This window comes from Thalassophryne amazonica, chromosome 3 (genome assembly GCF_902500255.1).
Source record: "Thalassophryne amazonica chromosome 3, fThaAma1.1, whole genome shotgun sequence".
Classification (NCBI taxonomy): Eukaryota; Metazoa; Chordata; class Actinopteri; order Batrachoidiformes; family Batrachoididae; genus Thalassophryne; species Thalassophryne amazonica.
The window spans coordinates 12,848,369-12,874,235 of record NC_047105.1 but is presented as its reverse complement, the minus strand read 5'-3'; the positions used below and the strand labels follow the sequence as shown (position 1 = coordinate 12,874,235).

The window sequence follows — 25,867 nt, the reverse complement described above, 5'->3', positions numbered from 1 at the left end:
GTGAAGTACATTGTGCAGAAAAGTCTGAGGCACTCAGAAACAAAACAGCTGCACTTAAGTAAGGTGGTGATTATTTGTTACATCCTACCATAGTTCAGAAAGCATGGTTTTAAAAAGCAACCTACATTTCATGTAAAAAAAAAAATAAAATAAAATAAAAAATTTTTTACATTTGATTGAGTGGGTATATCATAGCAAAATGACATATATACACCCAAAGACTAAAATTACTGTTTCAGCATCATTAACCTCCCTTCACCCAACTGCATGGGTGAAAACAATATATTTGAGTATAAGCAAAAAGTAAACTGTATATTAATTGGGAGAATCTCCCCAGTCAGGAATATCTCAGGGTGCATGTGCATGCACTATTTTCTGAAGTTTGTTTCCACACACGTGATATCATCCATCTCATTGAAAATATTCTGAGAGCTCCTGGTATAGATTTTTCTGGTTTTGTTGTATCAAATCGTGTGTACAGATTGATTATGTGTTTGGTTAGAGATGAGCAAGATTTTACACACAAGAAAATTTTAGTTTTTATTGTCAAATATTCACTACATCCAGAAACTGGGTACTTTCTGTTGTCATTATGATTTATTATGAAAATATTAAATACAGTTGTTTGACAATAAATGGCTTCACACAACCACTAACAAGGAGTGGAAAAGTTATCATTTATATTCTCTGAAAAATGGCCAAAAAAAAAAAATCTAAAATTCTAACAGGGTATGTAAACTTTTGAGCACAACTGTATGCAGTATTGTAATGTAATGAAGTAGAAATACTTAAGTACTGTACTTAAGTAGACCTTTGATCTATCTGTACTTCAGATAGATTTATTGTCATTACAAGTGCAATGAAATTTCTTCACACCCAATCACCTCAGACAAAATACAATTAATCCTGAGTTATTACAAGTTGAACGTAATAATGGCACACTGTGGCATTGATGGCTGGTAGCAGCCATCTTGCCAATTCTCCGGTAGGTCATGGCAGCACGTAAACCAATAAGTACCAGCCCTCCCACAATAATACCAAATATAAATAAGTCTTCGACGTCCTCCACAGTGAGTGGTACCAAACACGCAACATGCCACTTCCCCCAGGCGTCGAAAACATAGCCCGCAGGGTATGTTCCATCTGGGCAAGCAGGGTCCCCCTGCCCTGATTTCTTTAGTTGACAAAATCGTGTCAATAGCAGGGCTGTGAATACTTCGCATATCCGCGAAATTCCGTGGATTTCACCATGGGGGGTGGGGGGGTGTTACTGTTTAGCTCTGTAACTGTGATCTTCACCGAGTTTTTAAAATGTCTATCGCAAAGTGTTCTTTTTTTTTTTACGACATCGTGCAAGTTTTATAAGTCCGCGGCGGTCCACGGACACTGATCTGTGTGCTACAGATAAAAATCTGTCCTCGGATCCGTGGAGTTTCGAGGAGAAAAGTAAAAGCATGTTTTTAGACAAGATTATGTGACTTTTTTCATTAATCTCGACTTTCTTTCAATGGAAAAAAAGACTGACTTTGAATTGATTTACATGAATTGACACAAGAATATTAATGTAGACTTTTTTTCATGGGAAAAAGACTGGCTTTGAGTGGATTTACAGGAATTTACACAATATGTTGCTTTTTACTGTAAGGCATGTTATTGATACCATACCATGATTTTCAAAACATTCTACGAGCTTTAGCTGTGGTTTTTGAAATGCTTTAACAGTCTTTTTAATTGTTCTGAGTTAATGCATAATTTGGTTTACAATTAAAAGGAAAATCATTCCAGGTCCTACTTCCACGTCATATTCTGTTATTTCAGCATCATCATTGCCAGTTCAAATGAAAGGTTGAATACAGGGTCATTTAAATATGCACTAATTTTGAGATTTTTTGTTCCAGTACACGCTGAAAATGTATCATTACATAAAAAATTAATTTGGTTTCTGGGATCCCACGGAGTCCGAGACCTCAGCTCCTGGGGGCCTATGCCTCCCAGACCCTCTGCAAATTTTCCTCGGATTTCACAATTTTCATTTCACAGCCCTGCATTAGCGTTCAGAGGCCAGCTGATCAATTCCATGGTTCATCAAAATATAGTTTAAATTCTCAGTCCGGTAAAGTAGGGACTTTGAAGGTTGGAGCAGAGATAGAGGAGAGAGGAGGAAATGTAACCACCCTCGCCAGAGTCCCAGGCTGAGCCTTACTTCATTATTTGCATTTCTGGTGACTTTCACTTTTACAACCCCAATTCCAGTGAAATTGGGACCTGCATAAAATGTAAATAAAAACAGAATACAATGATTTGCAAATCCTCTTCAACCTATATTCAGTTGAATACACCACAAAGACAAGATATTTAATGTTCAAACTGATAAACTTTATTGTTTTTGTGCAAATATTTGCTCATTTTGAAATGGATGCCTGCAACACATTTCAAAAAAGCTGGGACAGTGGTATGTTTACCACTGCGTCACTTTCCTTCTTACAACACTCAGTAAGCGTTTGGGAACTGAGGACATTCATCCATCCATCCATCCATTTTCTTCCGCTTTATCCGGAGTCGGGTCGCGGGGGCAGCATCTCAAGCAAAGCCGCCCAGACCTCCCGATCCACACACACCTCTCCCAGCTCCTCTGGGGGAATCCCAAGGCGTTCCCAAGCCAACCGAGAGATCCCCAAAAGTCTCAGCCGTTCACAAGCAAAGATGGGGCGAGGATCACCACTTTGTGAACAACTGCATGAAAAAATAGTCCAACAGTTTAAGAACAATGTTTCTCAATGTTCAATTGTAAGGAATTTAGGGATTCTATCATCTACAGTTCATATTGTAATCAGAAGATTCAGAGAATCTGGGGAACTTTCTACACATAAGCGGCACAGCTGAAAACCAACATTGAATGCCTGTGACCTTCGATCCCTCAGGTGGCACCGCATTAAAAACCGACATCATTGTGTAAAGGTTCTTGCCGCGTGGGCTCAGGAACACTTCAGAAAACCATTGTCAGTTAACACAGTTCGTCGCTACATCTACAAGTGCAAGTGAAAACTCTACCATGCAAAGTGAAAGCCATACATCAACAACATCCAGAAACACCGCCACCTTCTCTGGGCCCGAACTCATTTGAAATGGACAGATGAAGTGTGCTGTGGTCTGATGAGTCCACATTTCAAATTGTTTTTGGAAATCATGGACGTTGTGTCCTCCGGACAAAAGAGGAAAAAGACCATCCAGATTGTTAGCACCGCAAAGTTGAAAAGCCAGCATCTGTGATGGTATGGGGGTGTGTTAGTGCCCATGATATGGGCAACTTACACATATGTGATGGCACCGTCAATGCTGAAAGGTACATCCAGGTTTTGGAGTAACACATACTGCCATCCAAGCAACATCTTTTTCAGGGACTCTGGATTGAATATTTGACATTGTATGGGTATTGTTTTTATTGTTTTTATTTTATTTTATTATTATTATTATTAAGTTTTACTTTTATTACTAAGTTTAGTGATAAAGGTTACTTAGTTAGTTATTATTATTAAGTTTATTCCTTTGTTTCCTTCCTTGTTTGATTTTAGACTTTTAATTGGGTCTTATTTTCACTGTTGATATTGTTATCTTTGTGTATCTTGTCCTTTGTGTGCTCCTGCTGCAACATTAATTTCCCTTTACGGGACAATAAAGAAATTCTGATTCTGATTCTGAGGGACATCCCTGCTTATTTCATTCAGCAAGACAATACCAAGCCACATTCTGCACATGTTAACGACAACGTGGCTTCGTAGTAAAAGAGTGCAGGTACTAGACTGGCCTGCCTGCAGTCCAGACCTGTCACCCATTGAAAATGTGTGGCGCATTATGAAGAGCAAAATACGACAGTGGAGACCCCAGACTGTTGAACAACTGAAGTCGTACATCAAGCATGAATGGGAAAGAATTCCACCTGCAAAGTTTCAACAATTAATGTTCCCAAACACTTATTGAGTATTGTTAGAAGGAAAGGTGATGTAACACAGTGGTAAAGATATCACTGTCCCAGCTTTTTTGAAATGTGCTGCAGGCATCCATTTCAAAATGAGCAAATATTTGCACAAAAACAATAAAGTTTTATCAGTTTGAACATTAAATATCTTGTCTTTGTGGTGTATTCAATTGAATATAGGTTGACGAGGATTTGCAAATCATTGAATTCTGTTTGTATTTACATTTTACACAACGTCCCAACTTAATTGGAATTGGGGTTGTACTTTATGCAAGACTGACCATATGTAGACATGTGTGTCTTTTCACATCATGCCCAATCAACTGAATTTACCCCAGGTGGACTCCAGTTAAGCTGTAGAATCATTTCAAGGACAATTGGTGGATACAAGATGCATCTGAGCTCAATTTTGAGCTTCATGGCAAAGGCTTTGAAACTTGCATACACGTGGTTTCTTAGATTTTTAATAAATTTGCAAAAAATAGTAAAATAACAACAAAAAAACTTCATGTAATCATTATGGGGTGCTTTCTGGATGCACTGTATTAAAGTAACCTTAGTGGTTTATATAACTCATATGTATCATGAAAAATGCTCCTTTTCTGTAAGATTAGGACAGATAGGCAAAATAGGTTTTGAAATCATTGAGGCTGTATTTTGTGTTGAGTGGTTGTTGTGCAGCATTACCATTCACACCCTGCAGTGCATGAATCATGCACATAAAATTTTAATGCTGTTTGCATGTATGCACACACATATTTCTATGCATAACTACCTCACCAGGAGTTATCTAATTGCGTGTGATGTCGTGGTTGGATGAAATAAATCATGGAGAAAATATAAACATTCACTCAAATATGAGTGGTTTTTGAATCTTAATTTTTCTTACGCACATATTTGCAGACTCTTGTTAGGGAACGCTGTTGCAGCGTTGATTTCAACCACGGTCCCTTGACTGTCACAGAAAAATTGGGTGTCTGTGATGTAGTGCTGGGTGAAAATAGGTCCCAGCGCCTATTGTGGACATGTTCACAGTACGTGCTAAGACGCTGGCCGCTGTACTCACATTTTGCGCTGGCAGAAAAGCAGTTTTCTGCCATTTCTTTCAAGCCTGATGGTGTGTGACTCATTTGGGAGAAGCATTTCTGATCCAGAGGCACAGCACCTGCTTTGTCATGCACATAGCATGCATTTCATACAGATACGAACAAATGTGGCATGTCAATGTGAAACCTTTGTTTGGATTTTTTTTTGTCTGCATGAGAGATGGTCAGTGCACCTGCCCCGCTACGCGCTCAAGAACTGTGTGCAGAGCGCATGCAGCAAACAAAAATAAAAGTGAAGCCAACAGAAAAACTGAAACTACTGGAAACCTACTGGAGAGATGAATCTATTTTTTTTTTCCCAGAGCTGAAAATAAAGGAAAAGACACGCAGCTGATAATCTATTGCCACTGATAATTTATTTCCTGTTTTTTCAACTGGTCTGTGTCTTGACTGTTTCTCAATTTCTTTCTTTGTTTTGATTTGTGATGTATGCATAACTGTTTTTATTTCAAGGCAGCCAATCAGTATCACATCACTCACTCATCGTTAACCTCTTTTCCGGGTTCGGGTCGCTTGGGGCAACAGCTCCAGCAGGCGACCTCAGACTTCCCTTTACCATGCCACATTGACCACCTTTGAGGGATCCCGAGGCGTTCCCAAGCCAGTGTGGAGATATAATCTCTCCACCTCGTCCTGGGTCTTCCCCGGGGTCTCCTCCCAGATGGACGTGCCTGGAATACCTCCCTAGGGAGGCACCCAGGAGGCATCCTTACCAGATGCCTGAACCACCTCAGCTGGCTCCGTTCAACACGGAGTAGCAGCTCTACTCTTAGCTCCCCACAGATGACTGAACTTCTCACCCTATCTCTAACGGAGACACCAGCCACCCTCCTACGGAAGCCCATTTCAGCCGGTTGTACCCGCAATCTAGTGCTTTCGGTCATGACCCAACACTCATGACCATAGATAAGAGTAGGAACGAAGATTGACCAGTAGATTGAGAGCTTCGCCTTTTCGCTCAGCTCCCTTTTCGTCACAACCGTATGGTAGAGCGAATGCAACACCACCCCTGCTGCACCGATTCTCTGGCCAATCTCATGCTCCATTGTCCCCTCACTCGTGAACAAGACCCCGAGGTACTTGAACTCCTTCACTTGGGGTAAGACCGTATTCCCTACCTGTAGTAGGCAATCCATCGCTTTCCTGCTGAGAACTATGGCCTCAGATTCAGAGGTGCTGGTCCTCATCCCAGCCACTTCACACTTGGCTGCGAACCGATCCAGAGAGTGTTGGAAGTTACCGGCCAATGAAGCCAACAGGACCACATCATCTGCAGAAAGCAGTGATGAGACCCTCAGCCCACCAAACTGGAAACCCTCCTACCCCCAACTACGCCTTGATATCTTGTCCATGAACAAATAGAATTGATGACGAGGTGCAGCCCTGGAAGAGGCCAACCCCCACTGGAAATGAGTCCGACTTACTGCGGAGCACCCGAACACAGCTCTCACTTTGTGATTAGAGAGATTGGATGGCCCTGAGAAGGGACCCCCTCACTCAATACCCCCGCAGCACCTCCCACAGTATCTCCCAGGATACCTGATCATACGCCTTCTCCAAGTCCTCAAAACAGATGTAGACTGGATGGGCATACTCCCAGGCACCCTTCAGGATTCTTGTGAGAGTAAAGAGCTGGTTGGTTGTTCCACAACCACCCCAGTTTGCCACTCCTGAGGCACTGTCCCAGGCCTCAATGCAGTTTTGAAGAGACGTCTCATCCAAGACAATCCCTCCACACCCAGAGCCTTCAGCATTTCTGGACGGACCTCATCAACCCCCGTGGCCTTGCCACTGCAGAGTTTAACTACTTCAGTGACTTCCACCAGGGAAATTGATTAAACTCCTCTATCAGCTTCCAGCTCTGCCCCTACTATAGAAGGTGCTCTGGTTTGATGCAGGAGTTCCTCAAACTGTTTCTTTCAGCGCCAGATTACATCCTCAGTTGAGGTCAATAGAGTTCTACCCTTACTGTAGACAACTTGGATGGGTCCCCTTTTTCCTTTTTGTCTCACGGTCCACCAAAAGCACCTTGGTGCCAATTGAAAGTCCTTCTCCATGGTTGCTCTGAACTCTTCCCACACGCTGCTTTTCCTCCCCACAGCAGACGCTGCTGCTGTTCAGGCCTCTTGGTACCTTGCAACTGCCTCCGGAGTCCTCAGAGATAATGTATCCTGAAAGGACGACTCCTTCAGTCGGACGGCTTCCCTGACCACTGTTTTCCCCATGGTGTTTGAGGGTTGCCGCCCCTTGAGGCTCCTAAGACCTTCAGGTCCTCACTGCAGCTTCAGCAATGAAAGCTTTGAACATTGCCCATTCTTGTTCAATGCCCCCAACCTCCACAGGGATGCTAGAAAAGCTCCGCCGGAGGTGTGAGTTGAAGATCTGTCAGACAGTGGGCTCCTCCAGATGTTCCCAGTTCACCCGCACTATCCGTTTGGGCTTACCATGTCTGTCCGAAGTCCTCACCCATCCTCTGACCAACTCACTACCAGATGGTGATCAGTTGACAGCTCTGCCTCTCTCTTCACCTGACTGTCCAGAACATGCGGCCTAAAGACCAGATGATATGATCACAAAATCAGTCATTGGTCTTTGGCCTAGTACCATGTACACTTATGAGCATCCTTATGTTCGAACATGGTGTTCGTTATGGACAGTCCGTGACTAGCACTGAAGTCCAATAACAAACGACCATTCGGGTTTAGATCGGGGAGGCTGTTCCTCCCAATCTCCAGGTTTCTCTGTCATTGCCCACATGTGCGTTGAAGTACCCCAGCAGAACAGTGGAGTCCCCCACCGGAGTCCCATGCAAGACTCCATTCAGGGACTCCAAGCAGGCAGAATTCTCTAAACTGCTGTTCGGTGCATACGCACAAACAGTCACCCCCCACCGCCACCCGAAGGCGACCCTCTCATCTACCGGGGTAAACTCCAACATAGCGGTGCTCAGTCGGGGACTTGAGTGTCCTCACATCCACCCGGTGCCTCACACCCTGGACAACTCCAGAGAAGAATAAGGTCCAACCCCCCTATCAAGGAGAGTGGTTCCGGAGCCAAGGCTGTGCATGGAGGCGAGGCCCACCAGATATAACTGGTATCGCTCCACCTGCCGCATAACATCTGGCTCCTTCCCCCACAGTCAGGTGACGTTCCAGAGCTAGCCCCTGCTGCCCGGGTCTGGTACACCGAGGCCCTCGACTTTTACTGCCACCCATGGGACAGCGCACCTGACACCAGCGATTCCCCATGCGGGTGGTGAGCCCACAGGGTGGAAGGTCCACATTGCCTTTCTGGGCTGTGCCCGACTGGGCTCCGTGGTGAGCCCAGCCACCAGGCGCTAGCCCTGGGCTTCCTCAGGGTTCCGGTTCACATTTCCTCTGCCTTGTTTTGTCATGGTGTCTTATGAACCATTCTTAGTCTGGCCTCTTGCCTGAGACCAATTTGCCTTGGGAGACTCTACCAGGAGTACAAATGCTCCAGACAACACAGCTCTCAGGTTCATAGCGGCACACAAACCTCTCCACCACGATAAGGTGATGGTTCCCGGAGAAGCCTATCAGTATCTGGACATTAAAAAAAAACTGTCATATTGATTCATGATATAATCAGCATTTTTTTTGCATTGCTTTTGAATCATCCTGAGACTGTGACTGTCAAAGAATTATGTCACAACAGTTTGACTTCCCTGTGGCCCAATGTCCAAATTCTATTTGCCATTTACAAAAGGCAATAAAACAATCACATTAATTTCTGTTGAGTTATTGATAGTGCTGTACCCCTAAAATATCCATTGTACCCCAAATTTTTGTGGCCAGTGTTTACATGTACACACAGTTATCACAAGGTATAGAAATGCTGTGATGATATTTTCACATTTGTGTTTCCTTACAGTAAATCAGACTGCTTCTGCAATACCAAAGACCTGGAGGAAACCAAATGAAGGCTTCTGTGCTGCAGATGTAGCTCAAAAGGAGGATGAGGTAAGAAAAGTGCCCTCTTTCCAGAAAATGCAGCATGAGATCATTACACCAATTTTGGCATCTCTTCGCTGGCTTCCTTGCCCTGTGAGATCAGATTTTAAGGTTCTGTTCCTAACCTGTGAAATTATTCACGGACTAGTACCTCCCTACTTTGCTGACCTAATTAAACCCTACGTACCATCCCAGGCTCTGCGTTCTCAGGGTGCAGGACTATTTTGACCCTAGGGTAAAGAAAGTCTGCGGGTCACAGAGCTTTCTTTTATTGTGCACCTGCTTTGTGGAATGATAAACCTGCCTCAATAAAACAGGGGTTGGTAAAGTTAGACCATACTTGTGTGAAGCGCCTTGAGGCAACAAACTTTCAATTAAATTAATTGAATTAACACATTAACACAAACCTGTCAGTGTGGCAGCAGGCAGCTGCCACCAAAGCTCCCTGAGGTGAAGCAGTGTAGTAGTAAAGCCTGTCTCCTATTGCCAATTTCTGGCCCTATTTGATGTCTCACTTCAAGAAATTTGTTTGGATTGTTTACAACAGCAGGCTAAAGTTGTGTGTCATAGTGTTACACACCAGGTTACGGCCCTGTCACACCTTGATGATTTAGCCTACGTATCCCGGCCATATTCAAAAAGCTGGCATGCACTGGCGTACATCTAATAAATTAATTCAGCTGTCACACCTTAACAATTAACCAGTGAATGCCGACACCCCTGTTTCCACCAAGTGGTTCGAGTCGGTACTGCACGATGTGGTACGAGTCAGAACCACAGTAATTTAACATTATTTAATTTTTTTATTTTCATTTTTTTATCTTGGTGGCCAATTTTCACTGTGTACAGAATGCTGATGAGTTGACTGACTGTGGTAAACACTGTTGTTCATGAATGGAGACTCCTTAAACTTTCAAAGCCTTGAGCAATTGCTTTCTGATCAGGTCCTCTGATCACAGACCTGAATAATGAAACGCTGTGGTCTCTGTGCATGTGTGAGTTGCAAATGAGTTAAAGTTTGTCAGTTTCTGTCCGTGTGTGCTGGAGTTGCAGAAGATAAGAAAGAAGGCAGCTGAATGGTTCACCAAGGCCGTAGAAATTCTTCTGGAGGAAAACAATGGGGTGTTTTGTCCTTCAGAGGTTGATAAGCCTGCCATGTTTATTGTTGAGCAGTGAAAACACCTTTGCAGCTCACATGAACAACCAGATCCAATTTATGAGTATTCTCTGGTGTCTGACATCTTCCTTTGCAATGTGTGCATTTGCTCCGAGATGTTATCCAACTTGCGTGTCTAAGAATGTGTCGCCTTGCCCAACTCATTAATCATGATGGACGGGTGAGGTTTCGTGTTTCTGGTGGCAGCCGTCTTGCCAGTTCTCTGGTAGGTCAGGGCAGCACATAAACCAATAAGTACCCGTCCTCCTACTACAAAACCAAATATAAATAAATCTTCGACGTCCTCCACAGAGAGTGGCATCAAGCATGCGACACGCCATTTCTCCCAGGTGTCAAGAATATAGCCCGCAGGGTAGGTTCCATCTGGGCACGCAGGGTCCCCCGGCCCCGATTTCCTTGTTGAAAAAATGGTGTCAATAGAGTTCAGAGACCAGCTGATCAATTCCGTGGTTAATCCGATATAGTTTGAAGAATTCACAGTCCAGTGAAGTAGGGGAGTTGAAGGTTGGAACAGAGATAGAGATGCGACCGCCCTTGCCGGAGTCCCAAGCAGAACTACTACTCCTACTACTAAGCCAAAAATGCACTCAGTCAGGTGTCAGAAAGTAGCAGTGGGAGAACATTAAGTTTTTTGTTTTCTTTTTTTTTTCTTTTTTTTTTACTTTTCCATGAATGCTTATTGTTGTTTTCAATTCACTTTCAGTGTATTTTATCCATAATGTTGTCGATAGGGAGAGGCGCACAGTGCTCTTAATTACTTGTTTATGCGTTTGTAGCTAACGTATGACAAAAAGGTTGTGTTTTAGAGTGGTTTACCTCTTACCTGACTGGTAGAACTTTTAGTGTGACGGTGGGCAATGCAGTGTCGGAATCTGCAGATCTTCTGTGGGGTGTGCCACAGGGATCGGTCTTGCGACCTGTTTTGTTCTCGTTGTATCTCCTTCCTCTCAGCAAGCTGATCCAGCAGTTCAGTGATGTGTCCTATCATTTGTATGCCGAAGATCTGCAGCTGTACTGCTCTTTTAAGACAACTGAGCCACAGAAACTCTGCTCTCTCACAAATTGTTTGGCCAAAATTAAGGAATGGCTCACTGAGAACAGTCTGCAGTTAAATTCCAATAAGACTGAGACTCTGATTGTAGCACCAGATAGTGCTGTACCTGGAATTAAGCAGCATCTCGGTAGCCTAAGCTGCACGGTCAAAAGCAGCCTGCGTAACCTGGGTGTCATTTTGGATGGAGGGATGTCTTTGGAGCAGCACACAAATTACCTGGTTAAGAACTGTTTTTTCCAAATTCGGAACATCTCTAAGCTCCGTAAGATGGTGACTTTAAAAGAGCTTGAGATGATTGTTCATGCGTTCGTCTCATCGCGTTTGGATTATTGTAACAGTCTCTTCACCTGTCTGAATAAGAAGGAGTTGGCCCGCCTGCAGGTTGTGCAAAATTCTGCTGCGCGCCTGCTTACCCGCACCCGCAGGAGGGACCATATTACTCCTATTCTTAATACTTTGCATTGGCTGCCTGTCTCCTACAGGATTCATTACAAAATCCTGGTATTGACTTTTAGAGCTCTGCATGGACAGGCACCGGAGTACATCAGGGACCTGATCCAGCCTTATGCTTCCTCCAGGAGCCTCAGGTCGTCCAATCAGAACCTGTTGATGGTTCCTCGGACCCGTTTTAAAACTCGCGGGGACAGATCTTTTAAAGTGGTGGCGCCTAGCCTCTGAAATGAGCTTCCCTGTGGCCTTCATTCTCTGGATTGTATAGATACTTTTAGAAGGCAACTAAAGACGCATTTCTTTAAGTTAGCTTTTTAGCTTAATATTGTATTTTATTGTTTTCCTATGTTATTTTTAGAGTATTTTTGTATGCCATGTGCAGCGCTTTGTGACCCTGGTCTGTGAAAGGCGCTTTATAAATAAAGCTTGCTTACTTACTTACTTACTTACCTCATTTTTAAGCCAACAGAGCCACATGAGTGCAAGTGATATTGTGATTTAGAGGATGTGAATGCTGGATGGAAAAATGAAAACTGTGTTGGGCGTAAATTAGCAGTGACACGCACCCCGGGCTTTGTGGTGCCTCAGCTTCCAGTGTACCCTAATAGAAGTAGTCTTTATTTGCTTTGTGAGAGAATGACCTTACCTATTTTTCAGTCATTTTGTCTGTCAAAGTTGGCCTCATTTCATGTAGAAGAAATTTCAAGCTACAGTGTGATTTAATAAAATGGATACGATTATCAGCAAAGCAGGACAGTAATAATGAGATAGAATAGGAAAGACACAATATGGTCATGGGTTCAAGTGAAAAATGATTCCTAAGTGTTGTTGGGAGCTATAGTAAGTCTCTTTGCTATTATGGCACAAGTTATTTTCGATAATATTTCAAATTCCTTACGTGGAGACCAGTGAGAGCTACAGAACCACTGAACTTTTGAAATGTGTTAATGTGCAAAGGATTACTGAGCAGGACATAAAGGTACAGATGGAATGCTAAAGACCAGATAACGAGCACACACCTCCTGGACCACGACACCATATAGTCCTGAAACACGGAGTAGTTTTTATACCACTCCAAAGTGTACGGTGCATAGTGTCAGTGCCTCAACTCACCTCTGGAAACAAAAGGCAACCAAGTGAAACTGCAGCAATGGTGAAATAATTGTAAAATTGACTAACTGATTAACGTTTTCATCGTGTGACCAGTTGTATCTGGGGAGTGCTCTGAAGTAGGTAAACGTTGGCCCTGAGAAGCCGGCACAAAGATCTCTTTGCCTTCAACTCCCTGAAAGTTGTTTGTATCCTGAAAGTTCTTCTTCTTTGAAGTATGTGCATTGCCTCCTGGCAGGAGGAGCCCAGGCCAGTAGATCATCATGCTGCAGATCAGACCCTGGAAATGGCTCCACTGAGTACCAGTCCTGTGCCCCTACCATCAGTCTTCACCTCAACCCCTGTTCCAGTTCCTGCCAGCAGCCCTGAGACTGACGGAAAGCCTCCGCCCCTGGAGGAGAATGGTGAACCTGAGCTGGAGCCCATGAGGAATGGGGCAGGCCACACATCAGAGACTGAAAGTAGCGATAGTGGAGCCACCCCAGGAGACAAGGAGAACTCCATGGGGGCAGCACAGGACATGGAAGGTAGCAGTCACATTTCTCTCTAACATTTAAACCTACACAAAGCAAAACATTTATATGTAAAGTCCACTTATGCTTTTCATTTCAGCAATTTGGAAAATAACCAGGTGCATGTTCTTGACTGCATGCTATACGGATTTGTCATTTCACATTGCTTTTTCTTCCATTTGTCTTTTCAAATTTGGCTGGTGGTGCAGACCTGGTGGACTCCAGTGGGAAACGCCAGTATGGCAGAGATTTTCTGTTGGGCTTCCAGTTTATGCCTGCTTGCATCCAAAAGCCTGAGGGTCTCCCACCAATCAGTGATGTGGTGCTGGACAAAGTAAGGATAATTTTATATGCTTTTACTACTTTACTCCAGATATTAGAGGAGTTGATAGACCTGTTACAATATTTATCATATTGATGTTTCTTGCAATTTTTTGACAGTGTCCTTGATACGTGTATTGATATTTCCATGCATTTGTATATGTAATAATATTGCCAGCATGTTAATATAAACAATGTTTTTTGCTTCCATGGTGCAGAGCGCGTGCGTGTGCATGTGTTTTTCTTTTTACATATAGCGTCTCAGGCAAATGAAAAAAGGAAAAATTATGTAGAGACACATTTAAAATTTTTGGTCATGCTGCTGCTGTTTTGGAACATCCCTGTGGGTGGGGCTCAGGCGACTCACAACCATACACACACAGTGACAGTGAAGCAGGTGAACTGACGATAACGTGTTACTGGATGCAGATTGGATTTTTATTTATTTTTTATTTTTTTATGACGACATAAGTCCAATCAGAAAGTTTGGAAGAATAATTCCAAATTGAGTTTGTTTAAAGGTAGCTCCACCACTGTTTGAATTTTTTAGAATTAAGTGAATTGTGAAGCGCGCAAATTAACACTAATGAGCCAGCATGGTGACTGTTTAAAGGCCCTTTTTTGTTGAGAATGAATGCCATTATTTATTTTATTGATCATATTTTTAGATTTTTGGGCATTCCAATCCAGAGGCTGCAGTTACATTATCAGCTGCATAAAATAAAATAGTCTAAAATGACAATGATGGCATTTATATAAATTATTTCCTGGACAATATATTGTCCATAATTAATGTGACAGGCCGTGGTTTAGTTTTATTTTCAGCAGGTCCTTCTCAAAATTAGGCACTTGAAACTGAATGTGACCTCAGTAAAGTGTCATTCATTTGATAGCAGTGCTCTGTGATTTAAGAAGTTATGTACAGGAAAGTAAATGCATGCTTTCAATATTAATTTTAAAGACAGCGAATGGGCCATATAATCCATAATAATGCTCCCCCTCCCCCCATGTTATTATAAATTTAAAAAAAATTGTTAGTTACTTGTGTAGAGATGCACTTTTATGTGCTGTCTCTTATTTGTGGGAGCTTAGTTTTGTGGAAAAGTTAGCAAAGTGTGCAAATTATTGAGGCATTGAATTCTTAGTAAAATACAGAAAGTTGCTTAACCTGAGAACAAGTATTTTGGTGAAATGTGCACCATGGAGAGTTTTGTTCATTCCTGTGAACCAGACATATACGGGTGGAGCATATGGCTGGCTGAAATGTTGTTTTCATTAAAATCAATTTGCCATTATGTCACACTTGGCAGTATTAGTGGTGCTTGCCCTGCCCCCACCTCTCCAAAAAAAAGATAACCAAGACTGTTGATTGGCTGACGTACAGCCATGTCGTCTCATTTTCTCAGTGGGAGAAAGCGAGCGCTCGCTGAGGGGAAAAAAAGTTGATAGAAGTCAAGGACAGCAGAAAGACAAAGAGCCGGATTTGTTCTTCTCTCCTCCCCCACAGCTATCTTTTTCTCATCAGTGCTGTTTTATTCCTTCCCTTCGACATCTGGTTCTTGCTGAACAGCTGAGCAGATCAGCCAAGCATCATTTATTTGTTCAGTAAAGAAAATATAAGCTAAAATCTGGTAATATAGTATAAAATTAGATTACAGTAGATAAACTTTAAGAGACCGTGAAGTTTGAAATGATCTTTCTTTTTGTGTAAACACACTAGACACGGCCAGCTGTGTTTGTCCCACTGCCAGCTATATTAGATGATCACTGCTCCCCCTGCTGGTCACCTAATTGTGTGCTTCGTGAATTTGGTGTGTGTTTTGCAGATGAACCAAAACAAGTTGCCTTCTCGGGTTGTGGATTCCAGGATGATTTCCAGGGGACCTGACTTCACACCTGCCTTTGCCGACTTCGGGAGGCAGATAACTGGAGGGCGCGGCGTTCCAGTGAGTCGCACATACACCCGTTCTAGTTTTCACGCAGCCACAGTCATTCGCATAATTGCGCCCTTATAACTACTTTGTTTCTCCTTGTGTGTTTTGGTTGGGGTTTGAGTTCACTGCTGCTTCCAGGGGTTGTTTTTATCCACCACAGTGCAATACTTAGGCAGGCAGAGTGTATGGATATTAGTGATACACCAGTGAATGTGATGCTTTGTATCATGAAGGAAAAACAAAAAAAGGAACATGTTACCAGCAGCCTTATGGAAACATTTTGCGCTTCTCATTGACAGTAGTGTCATATGCTTTACTGATACAGCTGAAATGAGAGCACACTGAGACTCAAGCCTAACCCACAAGAATTAATGAGGAACACAATACATCAGAAGAGCAGCACTAAGAAGAGAGCTACCGTAATTAAAACTCAACAACAGAGGGTTTTTATTTTTTCCTCTCCAGCTGGAATAACTGAAAGGAAGGAGACAATCACTTCGTTTTTTTGTTGTTGTTTTCCCCCAAATGTTATTTTTTAATCTTTACTTTTAATTGTAATTACTGATGTGTTTATGTAATTTGGAGGTGGGAAAAAAATGTTCTGAAGCACACATACATGATGAGCTTTGACACCCACTTTCTTTTGTCCCCCCGCAGCTCCTAAACCTTGGCACACGGCGTCTTCCTCCCCGGAAAATCATTATGAACGTGTCAGTGAATGATGATGTTCAGCTGAAAAAAGCTGAGAATGCCTGGAAGCCTGGCATGAAGCGGGAGGGAGTCGCCGAAGACCCAGAGATGCAGAAAACACAGGTAGGTCAAAGGTCACACACACACACACACACACACAAAATAACGCAGAGTTACTAAAAGTAAACTTAACTTGTTGCTGTCAGTAACCGTGTGTGTGTGTTTGAGAATGATAAATTCAACAGACGGCGATGATTAAAACTGAAGGTTTTGTAAGAAATTCAGTTGTGTGGTTACAAATTCCAATTTTCAATTTCAATTTATTTTCATTTATATAGCGCCAAATCACAAGAGTTGCCTCAAGGCGCTTCACACAAGTAAGGTCTAACCTTACTAACCCCCAGAGCAGCAATGGTAAGGAAAAACTCCCCCTGAGGAAGAAACCTCAAGCAGACCAGACTCAAAGGGGTGACCCTCTGCTTGGCCCATGCTACAGACACAAATTGAAGAACAATTCACAAAACGAATATACAAAGATACAGAATGTGTCTCTACCTGTCTTGATGTGCTATCTTGAAATTTATTTGTATCTTAAACTCAACCTGAACTTGTTTCTATATGAAAATCAAGTCAAGTCTGGGAGCAAGGGCCAAAATGTTGCTTCACAGCATTGATGAAGCGTTTTGGGCTTCAGATGGCAACAACCCAGGCAGACAACCACTTGGTCTATCTGTCGCAGCCAAGTGAGGCCTGGGAGTCCCCTTGGTCTTCTCCAGCCTCTGGGTTCCTCAACACTCATGCACCTGTGCACTGGATCATGCACAGAGAAAAGCACCACATGGCCAAGATGTCTAATAGGGCTGTTAATGTCTAATAGGGTTGTAAGCTGATTTTACCTGACAATGCAAGTGATACTCCTCATCTTAGTCTCCCTCAGGAACCATTCTGTTGCCACAGTCATTCCAGGAGTACCCAAGGATTCCATGAAGAGATCTAGTACTAAAGACATCTAGCTGTGGTCTTAGGTCACTGGTTAGTGTCCAAGTCTCTCAACCATACAGGAACACAGGTAGAACCATGACCCTAATGACTTGGACTTTTGTGTTCGTACAAAGGCATCAGCATCGCCAGATACCTCTGTCCAGTGACCTCATGACTCCATAAGTGCTTCCCAGGCAGATGCCTAGGAAGAGCTTATGGAGCCATGAGACCCAGACGTCACTGCCAAGATAAGTGAATGTCCCTGTAAGATCAGCACTTTCACCAAATATTGATGGCCAAGTCCACAAAGACATTAAAAGCCTGGATCTTAGTCTTCATCCAGGACAGTTGTAAACCCAAACACTCTGGTTCCTCACTTGGCCTCTCCAGTGCTGCAGTCAGAGTACCTGTTGATTCCATAAAGATCACAGCATCATCCGTGTTGTCATGGTCAGTAAACCTTTTTTTTTTTTGCCACCAAAAGCTCCTCAGTCGCTGGTTTCCACAATTTGACCCAACACCCAGTTCATGCAAGCATTGGGCAGTGTATGAGCCAGAACAGACCCCTGAGGAATGCCAGTTTTCACTGGGAAAAACTCAGTCTCTGCCTCCGCTCAGTACAGCACTCATGGCATCTGTGTATATGTTGGCTATGATGTCCAGTAACTTCTTGGGGATCCCAGAAATTCTCAGGATGTCCCAGAGGACATGAGATACGTGAACATACTCCTGTAAAATTACACAGTGTGAATATTTTGAAGAAGAACTTTTAACTGAGTAAAAGTGTGGTTTTTGCAATTTCAGGATGGATGTATTTAAAATCTTGAATTTTTTTTTTTTTTTAAATTAAATATTAAAGCATTCGCCCCTCCTTAACTGTGTGTGTTTGGCAGGACATTTGCAAATGGAATGATTGCCGTGATTGCTAGTTGCATTTCATTACTGACTCCTTTAGGAGCTGTTCAGGAAGGTGCGGAGCATCCTGAACAAACTGACCCCGCAGAAGTTCAACCAGCTGATGAAGCAGGTGACGGACCTAACCATCGACACAGAAGAGAGGCTGAAAGGGGTCATCGACCTCGTCTTCGAGAAGGCCATAGATGAGCCCAGCTTCTCGGTAGCCTATGGAAACATGTGCCGCTGCCTCGCCACCGTAAGCTGATCAGAATGCCTGGCACCATTTAGCTTTTAGGATGGAGTTACAGATAGGTGTATGAATTGTGTTTCATCCGTGATCAGTGCGTCTCACACCTTAGACTGATCTTAGAATGCACAACACAGTTGTCGTCAGACTTTAAGTGACATCTTCCCTTTGTAAATGAACGTTTATGATCACTCTCAAAAGTAAGTCCCTTTGGCTGCTCCTTTGTTTTCACTCAGGGTCGCCACATAGGATCCAACGTGGATCTGGATGTTGATTTGGCACAGGTTTTACAACAGATGCCTTTCCTGATGCAATTGCACATTACATGGAGAAATGTGGCAGGTATGGGGTTCGAACTGATGTCACAGACCGAACAGTCCGCCCCTAAAAATAGTTCTGCCCTGCCTCCACTGCGCATGTGTCATTTCTGACCTCAGCAGCTCATCTGAGACGGAGCCTCTTCACCCAAAGCGATCAAATGGATTAATGGGATTATTAACCATCAGATGACAAGATAAAACCTCTTAAATCATTCTAAAGTCAGTTTTAACCAGAAACGAGGCTGTTTTAACCAGAAACGAGGTGATACTCGGTGACACTTTTAAATGACTGAAGCGCAGTAAACGAATCAACTAGCAGCTTGTGTAGCCGCGGCGCTCTGATCAATTCCTTTGTCTTTTATGATGTAATAATGCAGAATTTATGTGGAAATGATTGTTGTACAAAAGCTTCAGATATCTGTCAGTGAGACAGATGATGACTAGAGTGCAGTTTTAAACAAACGAGGTGATAATCTGAAGATTTTCTGGAGATTTGCAAGAAGGCATCAAAAGGTCAAGGTTATTCAATATAATGATAGTAAAACATGAAAATTGGTTAACTCTAAATCAGGGGTGGGCAACTTGTTCCAGAAAGGGCACAGAGGGTGCAGGTTTTCTTTGCAGCCACTGATTCCACCAGGTGATTTCACTGATTAACTGATTCCATCTGCTCAAAGTGATATTAATCAGTGAATTCACCGGGTGGAATCAGTGGCTGCAAAGAAAACCTGCAACCTCTTGGCCCTTTCTGGAACAAGCTGCCCACCCCTGCTCAAAATAAGATACACAATGCTTGTTCAGTCATAGAAAATTTCAAATAATCCAGTTACAAAGCCTGGGAAAAATCCTCAAGTACTCTGAAATCAACTGTGATATTTTGCAAAACGGCTCATAATTTCCTCTTCCAGTCAAAAATGTTGTTTTTTTTTTTTTTAAGGGGTGGTTGCTATTATTTTTAAGCATTAGCCCCACTAATCACGAACTCTTGTATTTGGTGGCCACAGTACACTTTTTTAGTGGCCCTGATTTAAAAATGATTCAGAAAAGACAGTTTTATACCAGATCTTTCTGTCCTTAACAATGTTACAACATATTACTACTACTGGTGGTAATAATAATAAAGGACATTTCAGTAACAGAATGACAATATACAATTATTTGATTAGTTTGAAATTAATGTAAGAAATATGTTTTTCCTGAAGGCACCATTTGTGATGAAAAATGAGTTGGACTTCTAGTCTTTAGCCATGTTCTAGCCATTTATGCGGTTGCTTCCTTTCACTTACATATTTTTGTTTTCTTTTTGATTTGGATCACATTACCACTCAGTATCAGATTTTTAGCATGTCCAAATTATATCTCATTTGATTTTGATTATTTTTTCTTTATTTATTTATTTTTGGCAGTCTGGACAGCGAAAAACCACTAGAACTACCCCCCCCCCCCCCCCCCCCCCCAAAAAAAAGAAGCAGATTCAAACCACAAATGGAACTGGTTTGAAATATGATTCAATTTGCATTTTTGCTAATCCGTTTCAATCTGAACATCTCAGTCGCTCCAACAGTATTTCAGAGTGTCCTAGTTACGGAGAGACGGAAGTTGATTTGAGGTGCCTTACCTATGGAGTTGGAATAAGTGGAATTAAAGTTGAAGAAAACTGTCACAAACAGCCGAGCTTAATAGTAATAAAAAACCGTGGACGGATGAGGAAATGAAGTGCCTGTTAGCTATCTGGGCTCCACATAACCTTTTCAGACAGTAAGAGGCACAGTTCACAGCTGACCATGTTTTTCCTGGGCGTAGCCTGTTACCATAGCAATCAGTATGGACAAGACTGTCACTATAGACACACAGATCAGATCTGATCACTTACTATATGTAATGTGGACAGTCAGTGGGTGAGCTCTGATTTGAATCAGATTTGCAATAAATCCAATTTGAGCTGGCAGTGTAAACAAGGTTTATGATTTCTCAAAGCCTGCTGTGTTAGCAGTTTGAGTAGGCTTGCTCAACCTATACTCAAATAGAACTGAAATACCAGTAGATGTCAGTCAGCGGGTGACGAGTACAGTACTTGCACCGAACTGTTTAATAGTGTAATTCTACTTTCCTGTTTATGTAGCATTTTTAACTAAAAGGTATGAAGGATTGGGGTATTTGTTGTTGTTGTAGTAATGTATCGTGGTGGTCATCTACATTGGGATATTTGCCACAGAGTTAGTTTTTATAGCCATTGGGCCCTGGTTAAAGTTGAACCTTGTTTGTCTCCTGGTTTTTGTGTGAGCATTGATTTTCCAATGTTCAAATCAAATCAATTTTATTTATATAGCGCCAAATCACAACAAACAGTTGCCCCAAGGCGCTTTATATTGTAAGGCAAGGCCATACAATAATTACGGAAAAACTCCAATGGTCAAAACGACCCCCTGTGAGCAAGCACTTGGCGACAGTGGGAAGGAAAAACTCCCTTTTAACAGGAAGAAACCTCCAGCAGAACCAGGCTCAGGGAGGGGCAGTCTTCTGCTGGGACTGGTTGGGGCTGAGGGAGAGAACCAGGAAAAAGACATGCTGTGGAGGGGAGCAGAGATCAGTCACTAATGATTAAATGCAGAGTGGTGCATACAGAGCAAAAAGAGAAAGAAACACTCAGTGCATCAGGGGAACCCCCCATCAGTCTAAGTCTATAGCAGCATAACTAAGGGATGGTTCAGGGTCACCCGATCCAGCCCTAACTCTAAGCTTTAGCAAAAAGGAAAGTTTTAAGCTTAATCTTAAAAGTAGAGAGGGTGTCTGTCTCCCTGATCTGAATTGGGAACTGGTTCCACAGGACAGGAGCCTGAAAGCTGAAGGCTCTGCCTCCCATTCTACTCTTACAAACCCTAGGAACTACAAGTAAGTCTGCAGTCTGAGAGCAAAGCGCTCTATTGGGGTGATATGGTACTATGAGGTCCCTAAGATAAGATGGGACCTGATTATTCAAAACCTTATAAGTAAGAAGAAGAATTTTAAATTCTATTCTAGAATTAACAGGAAGCCAATGAAGAGAGGCCAATATGGGTGAGATATGCTCTCTCCTTCTAGTCCCTGTCAGTACTCTAGCTGCAGCATTTTGAATTAACTGAAGGCTTTTCAGGGAAATTTTAGGACAACCCGATAATAATGAATTACAACAGTCCAGCCTAGAGGAAATACATGCATGAATTAATTTTTCAGCATCACTCTGAGACAAGACCTTTCTAATTTTACAGATATTGCGCAAATGCAAAAAGGCAGTCCTACATATTTGTTTAATATGCGCATTGAATTACATATCCTGATCAAAAGTGACTCCAAGATTTCTCACAGTATTACTAGAGGTCAGGGTAATGCCATCCAGAGTAATGATCTGGTTAGACACCATGTTTCTAAGATTTGTGGGGCCAAGTACAATAACTTAAGTTTTATCTGAGTTTAAAAGCAGGAAATTAGAGGTCATCCATGTCTTTGTCTGTAAGACAATCCTGCAGTTTACCTAATTGGTGTGTGTCCTCTGGCTTCATGGATAGATAAAGGTGGGTATCATCTGCGTAACAATGAAAATTTAAGCAATGCTGTCTAATAATACTGCCTAAGGGAAACATGTATAAAGTGAATAAAATTGGTCCTAGCACAGAACCTTGTGGAACTCCATAATTAACCTTAGTCTGTGAAGACGATTCCCCATTTACATGAACAAATTGTAATCTATTAGATAAATATGATTCAAACCACCGCAGCGCAGTGCCTTTAATACCTGTGGCATGCTCTAATCTCTGTAATAAAATTTTATGGTCAACAGTATCAAAAGCAGCACTGAGGTCTAACAGAACAAGCACAGAGATGAGTCCACTGTCTGAGGCCATAACATCATTTGTAACCTTCACTAATGCTGTTTCTGTACTATGATGGATTCTAAAACCTGACTGAAACTCTTCAAATAGATCATTCCTCTGCAGATGATCAGTTAGCTGTTTTACAACTACCCTTTCAAGAATTTTTGAGAGAAAAGGAAGGTTGGAGATTGGCCTATAATTAGCTAAGATAGCTGGATCAAGTGGTGGCTTTTTAAGTAATGGTTTAATTACTGCCACCTTAAAAGCCCGTGGTACATAGCCAACTAATAAAGATAGATTGATCATATTTAAGATCGAAGCATTAATTAATGGTAGGGCTTCCTTGAACAGCCTGGTAGGAATGGAGTCTAATAGACATGTTGATGGTTTGGATGAAGTAACTAATGAAAATAACTCAGAACAATCGGAGAGAAAGAGTCTAACCAAATACCGGCATCACTGAAAGCAGCCAAAGATAACGATATGTCTTTTGGATGGTTATGAGTAATTTTTTCTCTAATAGTTAAAATTTTATTAACAAAGAAAGTCATGAAGTCATTACTAGTTAAAGTTAAAGGAATACTCGGCTCAATAGAGCTCTGACTCTTTGTCAGCCTGGCTATAGTGCTGAAAAGAAACCTGGGGTTGTTCTTATTTTCTTCAATTAGTGATGAGTAGTAAGATGTCCTAGCTTTACGGAGGGCTTTTTTATAGAGCAACAGACTCTTTTTCCAGGCTAAGTGAAGATCTGTTGAAGTTGTTGTAACAGTCCTGTTGCTGCTGAAAACCAATCAACATTTTTTTCCTTATTATGTAACTGTTAAATGTCTTTCTTATTTTTCCACATTTTATGTTCAGCTCAAAGTGCCCATGACTGATAAACCCAACACCACAGTGAACTTTCGCAAACTGCTGCTAAACCGCTGTCAGAAGGAGTTTGAGAAGGACAAGGTGGATGATGTGGTGTTTGAGAGGAAGCAGAAAGAGCTGGACTCTGCTGCATCGGTATGTGATCAGATGCTCACTGAGCCAGAGTGTTTTCAGTGTGGCACACCGAGAAAGAGTAGAACTCTTCACTTCTGGTAAATTTAATTTGCGAGGGACTTCCAGACTGAGAACTGGCTAAATACAGCTATATATTTCCACACTACCCTCAGGCGACCGAGCGAGAACATCTTCAGGAAGAGTTGGAGGAAGCCAAGGACAAGGCCCGACGGCGTTCAATAGGCAACATCAAGTTCATCGGTGAGCTCTTCAAGCTAAAGATGCTGACAGAGCCGATCATGCATGACTGCGTGGTCAAGCTCCTAAAGAACCACGATGAAGAATCCTTAGAATGTCTGTGCCGGCTGCTCACCACCATTGGCAAAGATCTCGACTTTGAAAAGGCCAAGGTAAGCTGCATGAAAAATATATAAATGAATAAAAAAAAATCAGTTGAGCTTGAGTAAGCTGACACTTCTAAATACACATTGAATCACATTTTATATCCTCTATGAATACCTACTGCTTCGACCAATGCGAGTGGGGATTCTAATGAATAGTCTTTAGTGTCAGAGTAGCTGTCCTGTGAACACGTCTGCATAATTGATTAAAAATATGGAAATCAGGATGGTGCAATGGCATTTTCAATTTGCAAAAGGCTGCAGTGGCCCAGACAGCCTGCAAAGCAAGAGGTGCACATCAATATTCTTATTGATGGAATCTACATCATCCAAGTGGCCCCAAATTCTGATTTGTAATTAGAGAATGTAGGAGGCTTCCCAAGGGAGGCTTGAGCAAGAATACACTGGGTTATCCTCCACAGAGATTTATTTCCCCCCTTTAGAATAACCAACTTGCAGTTTTGCTGAAAATGTTAATGATCATGTGCTGCAGCTGACTGAACTGCTTTGAAACCACAACACAGCAGGTTTGTTTTCTCTGTCAGTGGAGACAAATGACAGAACCAGCTAATGTGTGATATTATTCAACACTAGTGCCATCCCTGTGGATAAATCCACTTTATCAGCCGAAATTCCCCCGAAATAATAGGCTCATGTTAGTATGAGCTAACTGAATGCCTCCATTGGGAGCAGTGGGGTTTATAATTTACTATTAAAGGGCATGCATTGTTACAATTTTGTTTGGAAAATTCTTACTGCACTTCTTTGGAGAATTTTACATGTTGCTTGGGAAAAATGGCAATCTGTGTGGTTTTTAATTTTTTTTGCCAGGCATACTAATATATAACAGATTTGGGCCTGAGAGAATTATGATAAAGTTTCTCAGTAACAACTTTTTTTTTTCTTCATCTTTTCCCATGTTTCTGTGAGTCAACATGTCTGATGGGAAATCTCTTTATTTCTTATTGTTCCTTTACTTTCCATCTACCTCCACTTCAGTCTTCCTCTCTCTCTTTTTTATACTTCCATTCTAATAACTGTTGACAAAAATATTTACCTCTTCTCACCACATCCAAACCAGCTCAGCTTAATTTCCTGTACTTTCTTCAATATTTCTCCTGTTTTTGTTGAACCTCTGATCCCTGCCTTTATTGTTCTAACTTTGCAACACCACACAGCCATCTCGACATTCTCATGCCTGTAACATGCTGCTTCTGCACTCCCTTCACTACCTATGTCTCTGCTTCATCCACATTTTTGGGTTTGCCACTGTTTTATTATTAACTGCCTGTTTAAAGTTGTTGGATCTATGTTACATGTACACAAAGGGAAAGAACAAAGCACTTTGAAACTTTTTCCCTTGCAGTTTGTTTTTCTTTTTAGTTTTAATGTCGACTTACTCCAAGAATCTTTAGACTTAAAATCATTTTGCTCTTGTCATGTATTAACCCCTTAACGCCTATTGTTGCATATATGCTACAATATTTGATATATACAACATACCAAATTGACCAGTATGCCTGTTGTCGCATATTTGCAACATACCATTATTATTATTATTATTATTATTATTATTATAACATAACATAAATTACCAAAATGACAAAATTACTATTTATTTTTTGTGCATAAGTGAAATTAATAATCTCAACATTATTTACCATCTACTTAAAGGCAAAAACACACACAAAACATTTTTTTATATACAGCTATATAAATTCAGGCGTTAAGGGGTTAAGGAAACTTTTACATTTTTAGGTTTTAACGAGAAAACATGTTAGAATTCTAAACTATAGCTTTAAGGGCTGTTTGGAGTAGAATCTATTGTTTATTTGTGTACTCTTCTGTTCAGGGTCAATTGACCAAATGCTGTAAAATCAGTAAA

The 25,867-nt window shown here is 41.8% G+C and overlaps 1 protein-coding gene across 1 annotated transcript in view; it reads left to right on the top strand.

Moving 5' to 3' along the window:
- Positions 1-25,867, top strand: part of eif4g3a (eukaryotic translation initiation factor 4 gamma, 3a) — a 163,928-nt gene that overhangs the window by 92,533 nt on the left and 45,528 nt on the right. Inside the window, 8 exon segments of the mRNA XM_034165858.1 lie at positions 8,974-9,062; positions 13,083-13,371; positions 13,566-13,690; positions 15,504-15,623; positions 16,269-16,424; positions 18,238-18,435; positions 23,456-23,602; positions 23,755-23,991. Coding sequence (XP_034021749.1) covers positions 8,974-9,062; positions 13,083-13,371; positions 13,566-13,690; positions 15,504-15,623; positions 16,269-16,424; positions 18,238-18,435; positions 23,456-23,602; positions 23,755-23,991 — 1,361 coding nt within the window.